Below are 7,923 nucleotides of genomic sequence, written 5' to 3'. Positions count from 1 at the left end.
TTAGCTTGGAGGAGGCTCAGAGGTGACCTTATCGCTCTCTACAACTACCTGTAAGGAGGTTGTAGCAAGATAGGTATCAGCCTCTTCTCCCATGTAATTAGCAGTAGAACAAGAGGACAGAGTCTTAAGCTGCATCAGCAGAGGTTTAGGTTGAACATCAGGAAGAACTTCACAGAAAGGGTGACTGGCCATTGGAATGGGCTGCCCAGGGAAGTGGTGGAGTCACAGTTCCTAGAGGTGCTTAAGGAAAGAGTGGTTATGGCACTTAGTGCCATGTTCCAGTTGACAAAGTGGTGTTCGGTCATAGGTTGGAGTCGATGATCTCAGAGGTCTTTTCCAACCTAAATGGTTTTCTGATTCTTTCCCTCCTTCCCTCCCTGCAGCAAGTGAGCCCCCTACCCTCCCATTTTCTCAGGGGCTGCCCACACCAGTGAAAACACAGACACACTCTGTGCCACATCTGTCAACACAGTATTTATTGGATGAATGGGACAGTTCTGCTTTCACCTCTGAACGTGTGCCGAGCACCCTGGTGTGAGAGGGGATGGGCCAGCACAGGGCACCAGCCAGGGGGAGGCGAGGTGCACCACCAGGTATGCTCACATACGCAGGTACACACACAAATACAGAGCTCGAAACAGGACTAATAAACCCTGCATTAACGTGGGCTGTCTGGCAAAGTATACACTGTTTATTCCAGTCAGGACAAGCAAAAGATTAAGAGAAAAGGGAAAAAAAAAAAAAAGGAAAAAAAAAGCCAGTTGTTAATACATCACCAGAAAACAAATATTTGATTTAACCAGCTCCAAGTTAGTACATGAAAAACCACTGTATGAAAAGCAAAACTGCAGTTCAAAAGATAATGCAACAATACAACAGCTATCAGACTGGATTTAGTAATATATACACCGTACTCGGTGAAACGGAATATCTTTCATGTCTTCCCTGTGGTCCCTGGCATAGTCCCAAAGATAATAATCAAGTAAAACTGCATTGATCTTTTCACGCATGTCCTGACCCTTCTTCTGATAGAGCTCCTGCAGGTGCTTACAAATCAATGCACAACACCAAATAGAACAGCCACGGATCTCCACCTCCTCTTTGTCTCCAGACTGGAAAAGTGTTCCTGTAGACACAAGAGACAGCAATACATTTATATGCAAGAGACAGAAAGACAAGGACTGCCTGAATTTGCTCATTTTTTCCCCCTTCATATTTATTCTGTTCAAGAATCCAGTTGTCATGACTTACACTATAACTGTTAACAATAATTTTCTAATGATTACTTTAATTTTACCATATGCACTTAGAAGTTTACCTCCCATTCAATTAAAGTAACAGAAGAGGCTATACTACACATCATATGACCATTTCTTTGCTTGTGGAGACAAAAAGGATAGTCTTTTATGAAGTATACCTTTTAGTATGTAGTTACTATATTTTATAGTTTATTTTCTGCCAGGGTAACACTAAGATTTTAAAATTAAAAACAAATAACCCCCCCCCAAACCTAATGTAAAGAGAACCACTGGAATGACTTGAATGGGAATGTTCTCATTAGGATTCATGGAAAGAGAAAAAGCCCACCTAGTGTACTTAATATACAGATACACACATAGACATATATATACATATGGCCATTCTATTAAGATCCATGGACAGTTGCATTCATCTGTTTATCTTACTGAGTAATTCTACAATCGCATAACAACAGCCTTATCCTAAATACAGTATTTTTAAAGTGGAAAATGGATTGGCTTATTTTTTTGATTCACAAAAGATCATGCTTAATAAGTACTGGAAGTTGGAACCATGCTTAAAAAACGAGACTCTAGTTATATGCAATTAAGTTCATTTAAAGCAGTATTTTTTTAATGGACCCTTATAATATTGCTTTGCTTGTTAACTAGAAGTTCAGTACAAATAAACAGGAATTCCCATGCTTTTACATTCACCTTTGAATTAATGAAGAAATCATTGCTTCTTTTATGTAAACCTCAAAAATCACTACCATTCTCATGCTGAAAGACGGTTTTGGCAGCAGCAGCCCTTCAAAACCTTGGAAATCAACTAGTTTAGAGTTTCTTTAATCCCTCCCTTATCAATGTTTAATCTACAGAACAGTTAAGTCTCTATAGAAAGAAACCTTAAAACTTCATTCAAAATCATGTTAGGGAAAAAGTTCCTTCCTGTTACCTCATCACTATGTAAGAAATCCTTGTTCCTTGGAGGAAAAAAATGTACATAACCCTTACATGGACAAAACATTACATTTTAGAACTAGCTTTAGTCTACCATATCAAGAGGTAGGATTACTTAATATTAGTAAGGGCAAAACAAACCTTCACGTAGTTTCTTCATTAATTCTTCAGAATACTTCATTGCTTTTAAGTGAACAAGAACTTGAGGAATTCTATAGTCTGCGAATATTGTTAGACTAGAAATATCATCAAAAGAGCCATCTCCTTTGCCTTCTAATACACTCCATGTATCAGCCACAAGTATTTGTGCTCGTTTGTAGAAAGACACCTTCTTTTTCTGAAGAAAGAAATTTATGGATTATTTAAGTGCCTGAAACATCAATAAATATAGTGAATAACATGAAGTTATAGTTATAATATGGTTAAGCATATTAGTTAACTAGAACAGAATAAAAGTGCAACACTCTGAAACACCTTAAAATATAAAAAATACCAAACTACAAACAAGGATTACATGGAATGCTCATAAATAAACTGAAATAAAAGAATAACATCTTAGAATTCACTGCAGTGGAATAAAAATTGTTTAGTATCTGCTTGAATCTCAGAACACATTCATGTTGGTATACGTCCACTTGGCAAACACTGGACTTGAAAGTCCAGCAAACATTAATTTTCAGACACTTAAGCATTCATCCAACCTTTTAATTTGACAAGAAAAGCATAATAGGCATATGTTGGATTAGACAATTACAACATTTTATTAATCAATTTATCTGTAATGTTAAAGAAATAAAATTCTACGAAAAGTTTAATGACTGCTCCTCTGTGCTGTGCAGAGGAGAGTGGAAAATTAATTCCAGTGGAAGATGTACTTACATATACAATATTTTCCTAGATAACGTGCATGGTTCTATTTTTGTCATAAACTTTTTGGTTTGTTCTAATCATGCTAATGATTTACAGGCTTTTGTGACTACTCACAAGGGTAAAAACTAATGACAAGCTATTGAGGTTTTCACACTATGATGAATGCAATGTGTGACTGCATCTGCATCTTTAGGGGAAAAAAGTATTAGTGGGTTGTGTTTTTTCCCTCCCTTTATAGCTAGATGAGATATTTGACTTTTGACAACATGTGCTAAACAATATGTAACTGGAATGGTTAACCTGAATTACACATAGCTGGGGATTCGACTTATTTCCAGTCTTTTTCTGCCACCTTACTGCCACCACAGTTTACAAACATTTCTATTAAATTTTCCCACTATTATTTTCAACAGAAAAAGCAAGGAAAGCATTAGGTGGATGATACCACATCTCAAAGAGGAAGAACTTCTTTACTGTACAGGTGACTGAGCACTGAACAGATTGCCCAGAGAGGTTGTGGAATCTCCCTCACTTGGGGATATTCAAGAACCATATGGATACAATCCTGTGCCATGTGCTCTAGGATGGCCCACTTGAGCAGGCAGCTTGGACCAGATGACCACTGCAGTCCCTTCCAACTTTACCCAGTGTGTGATTCACTCTGTGAAACAATTTGTCCAAGGAACTGAACTTTTTACAAGGTGACAATACAACTATGCTGCTTTTTTTTTTTCTGCAACACACTTCCTTTCCATGAAAAGCTACCACATACAGAGACACTTATGTCTTCTCCAATACAATGTGCTAGTACCAAGGGATACATCTAATTACGGCCTACTGATATTAAAGGTTAGGAGGAGTACTGTGTTGGCAAAGAACAAAATGTGATAGTGCAGCTAGTAAATAAAAACAGCAAAGAACACGAAGATCATCAGAATTTTACAACCCCAGTCCCAGGTAATGGTAAATAAAAGATTCATATATGAAATGTCAATGACTGGAAGATTAAAAGGACTCCACTATGTCTATGTCAGAACACAAAACCCCTGATATGTGAGTTTAAAGTAGTGTAAAATTTAAACTTCTGTTGGGAATCAAATGCAGCACAGCATCTAAATACGAACTATCCACCCAAAGAGAAAAAAATGTTTTGGAAATTTTGGGTTTGCTTTGCATTTCCTTTTTCAGAAGAAACAAACACAGGCAATTCCTAAAATTAAACATGTAATTTTGGAAAATATTTTGTGTATGTGTTTGTATAGCCAAATAATTGTGTTTATTTTAGAAGTTCCCCTAGAAGGTCAGAACTTAGGACAATTGTAACAGTCTGTGACAGTATGATTCTAATGTATAATTTATTTTATAATCATGTGTATTTCTACTATGTAGAGCTACATGTAGTGCTGTAAAAGCACTGGTTTGCTCTTGGATGTCTCACCATCTTTCCAGTTCCCTCTTAACCCTTTGCTGAACACAAAGTCTTACTTGTGAGACCTCAACCTGCTGCCATAGAATGATGTTGAAAATGTGATCCACGTCACCACCTTCAAAATAGAGATCTTGCTTACTGAAAGCAGAAGAATAGCTTCCATATTCATGCAACAGGCTTTATTACTATGTCATTGCTTACGGTCTGGGGTCATTTTTGGAACACCTTTTCATTCTGTAGTCTGCTGCTGCTTTTAGGGAGGCTTGCTTTACAAAGCACTCATCATCATCTCATGAAAGACATAACGTCAATGAATACAGTCACTATAAAGATAAGAAAATACTCTATCACTTTACTTGCAAAATATTTCCTTTTTGGTAATAAAAATTGTCAAAATATTACTTTATATGTAAAAAAACCCACCATATAAACTAAACCAATATCTTCAAAGATTAATTAGAAAGAACCTCTGATTTTTCATGTAAACATATCTTACTTCATAGCAGGAGACAAAGGAAAATATAATCATGCCACCTACTGAAGGATAGTAAATGCAACAGGTTCCAAGCTCCAGTGACTGGTATTCCAAGGAGCTACCTTAAAAAGACTGCACAGACTATTAGTATAGGCTACACTATTACTTAAATAGTTTTTTGGACTTAATGATGTAACAGCTGAATACAATTGCACACAACTGAGCACAGGAGCAGCATATGTCACAGATGCTAAATGTATTGGAGAAACTGGGAGACAGAAAATACCAGATGGACTCTGTTAACTTCCCATCAGTTTCTTTCAGGAAAACAGCTCCAAAAATCTTTAGTATACTGTCAACACTGATGAAAGTAGGAGTTACTTCTAACCTGTAGTCACTTGTGCAAGGCCTGTTGAATCAACAACAGTTATAGGGTGGAATCCCAGTAGCTGTACATTAATACTGCCAGTTTTGTCTCCTTCATTAGCTGTGGAAAACCTCAAGGTAAAAGAAGAGAGAAGATGGGGCAAGTAGGGTTGGCAGCAATTCAAGGGAAGTGAAAAAAAGGAAAAAATACTCTGATTTTTCAGGTAGGAATTATCTCAAATACCATGCACGAGTAAGGAGTACACAGGAGGCGTGATCTAATTGGGAACCTGGAGTATATCAAAATAAATTACAACAAAGTAATGAAGACAGAGAGCATATGAAAAAAAAAGGCACTCCTCTGGTGGGAAAAAAAGTGACTCCTTTCCTGCCTAGTTGTACACTATACAAGACTCTTTTACTGTTACTAAATTGCAGGATTTTGTTTTCAGAGATTTAGAACTAGCTTACCTCAAATACAGCTACATCTCTGTAAGAAGGAAAATTTTCCAGTATGAGATGTAGTAGTTTCTGAGCACTCTTCTCACTCATTTTAACACACGTAAGGAAAGATCCTCCAAACTTCTCTAACAGAACTATTCCACTTTCATTCAGCACCCGATGTCTTTCTTCAATCAAAGGTATAGGCACTTCTGTGTCAGAGCGAAATACATGCCTCACTTGTTCAAGCGTCATGGTGGCAAAATATGATGCACTGGTGATAGGTATTCCTTCAGAAAAGTGAAAATAAGACGTTTAGGCTATCATAACATATCCCAGAACCTAGCACCATGGTCTGCTACAGATGAAAGCACTTGTACAGGAAGATCTAAAAACTCTTATCAACTCTTACAATCACCTTAGTTTTCAGTGATAACAGCACTCGCAGAGCTGCTCGAAATGAAATTTGTGAGTGCACACAAAACTTCCTTCTGTAGAGAACCATTTCCAGCAGGCAACCATGGACCCTTTCTTACATTTTGTACACAACTTTTCCCAGCAGCTTAGTCTTTGTATTTTGAGTGGAGTGTTTACATAGCATGCTGGCAAATATAGTCAGTAATATAGCTAGAGTACTCAGCATAGGCCTGTTTTCCCTTGAAACCGTATCACGTTGTCCATTTACAAAGTGTCTTAATGCTAATATCCCCTCAATTTACAACCAACCATGTAGAAAATGAATTAAAACTTTCCTTTATACCTACAAACAGATTTTTTTTCCTGAGGACAGCAACAAGCGTGAGTGCTAAAGTCCTATTTTTAAATACAAAACTTTAAAATACTGGTTTTAGAGGCATATGGGTTTTCAGACTTACTGGAGCTTGCTCTGGTATGAGCTTAGTCCAGAGGATTCTGTTTAAGCCTAATTTTTTTGTCAGTCATGGAAATACAGGATTTATCCTAAGAACACACGTGAAGTCACCCACAGCTGACTACTGCCAATCCTTTAAAGTCTTTCGAATAGAAGAGATAACCCAGAGCCAAAAGTTAGGTAGCTTCAGTGCGAGGATGTTTTGGAAGCGCCTCCAGTTACCTCCCCCGAGTTCTACGGGACGGACCGCACACACAGGGCTACCGAAACAGCGAGCAGCCTTTCACAGCAGCGGGTTCCGCTTCCGAGGCGCCGTCTTAGTTTTACCCTTGGCGCTGGGCTTCTGTCGCCCCTAGCCCTGCTGCCCCCGCCCGGCCCCGCTCCCCCGGCACTCACTGACCCTCGTCCAGGGCCCTGTTGACGGCGGCGCAGAGGGACCAGTAGCCACTGTAGGTTTTATCCTTGTACTTCACCAGGTACTTCTGATCCTCTTGCTCGGACCAGAAGGAGAAGTTGAGGGTGTCCACCAGGAACACCCAGTCCACAGCCTCCTTGTCGGCGGCCCGGGGGTTCAACTCGTGGAGACTCTTCCACCCCGCCAGTCCGAACTCCGTGGCCGAGGCTTTGTCAAACAGGCTCTCCGCCACCCGCCGCACCCCTTCCTCGTCCACGAAGACATCTTTGCTGTGGTCGGCGATGAACTTGGCGGACTCCAGGGGGGACGGGAACCCCTCCATGCCGGGCAGGACACGAGCACGCTGCGCGGCCCAGCGCTCCTCGCTTCCGGCCCCGCTCCGCGCCCCCCCCGCGGGGACACGGCCGTGCGCAGGCGCGCGGGGGGCGGGCCCGTGCGGCTCCCGGGGCGGGGGAGCCTCAGGCTGGGCCCCGCTGCCCGCCCGGCTGCGGCAGCACACAGGCTCTGCTGCCGACACAAACCTCTCCAATTTAAACAGGAAAGCACAAAACTAACGACCGCCCACAACCCCGCTCTTCCGAACACACCCACGTCGGAGGCACACAAAATTCGGCTATTGTTCCAGTTCACTTGCGTTTTGCCCAAAACCTTTGCCTCGATTGTAGACTTCTTCCTCTAACTGAGGTTCGTTGCTTAACCAGCCAGGTGCCAGCCGCCTTCCCGCTGACAAAACACAAGGTGATGGCATAGTTTACTGTCTACAGATTTGTTACAGCTCCACGAAGTAGGCCAGCCTTACATGTAATGTCTCTGGTAAAGCTCCTTGACTTTACCATTCCATTTAAGGAGTAGCTG

At 40.6% G+C, this 7,923-nt stretch overlaps 1 protein-coding gene across 1 annotated transcript; it reads right to left on the bottom strand.

The window, feature by feature from the left end:
• Positions 1–455: 455 nt before the first annotated feature.
• QNG1 (Q-nucleotide N-glycosylase 1) lies at positions 456–7,452 on the bottom strand. Its single transcript, XM_050329777.1, has 4 exons — positions 7,054–7,452; positions 5,813–6,072; positions 2,343–2,538; positions 456–1,126 (listed from the first exon to the last, which is right to left on the bottom strand). The coding sequence occupies exons 1-4, from the start codon at positions 7,388–7,390 to the stop codon at positions 894–896; spliced, it is 1,026 nt and encodes a 341-aa protein (XP_050185734.1). The 5' UTR covers positions 7,391–7,452; the 3' UTR covers positions 456–893.
• Positions 7,453–7,923: the final 471 nt, after the last annotated feature.

The sequence above is a fragment of the Myiozetetes cayanensis genome, unplaced genomic scaffold (genome assembly GCF_022539395.1).
Source record: "Myiozetetes cayanensis isolate MyiCay16 unplaced genomic scaffold, myiCay2020 scf4, whole genome shotgun sequence".
NCBI classification, from domain to species: domain Eukaryota; kingdom Metazoa; phylum Chordata; class Aves; order Passeriformes; family Tyrannidae; genus Myiozetetes; species Myiozetetes cayanensis.
Note: the sequence above shows the minus strand (reverse complement) of the source record. Positions and strands in the feature narration are given on the sequence as shown.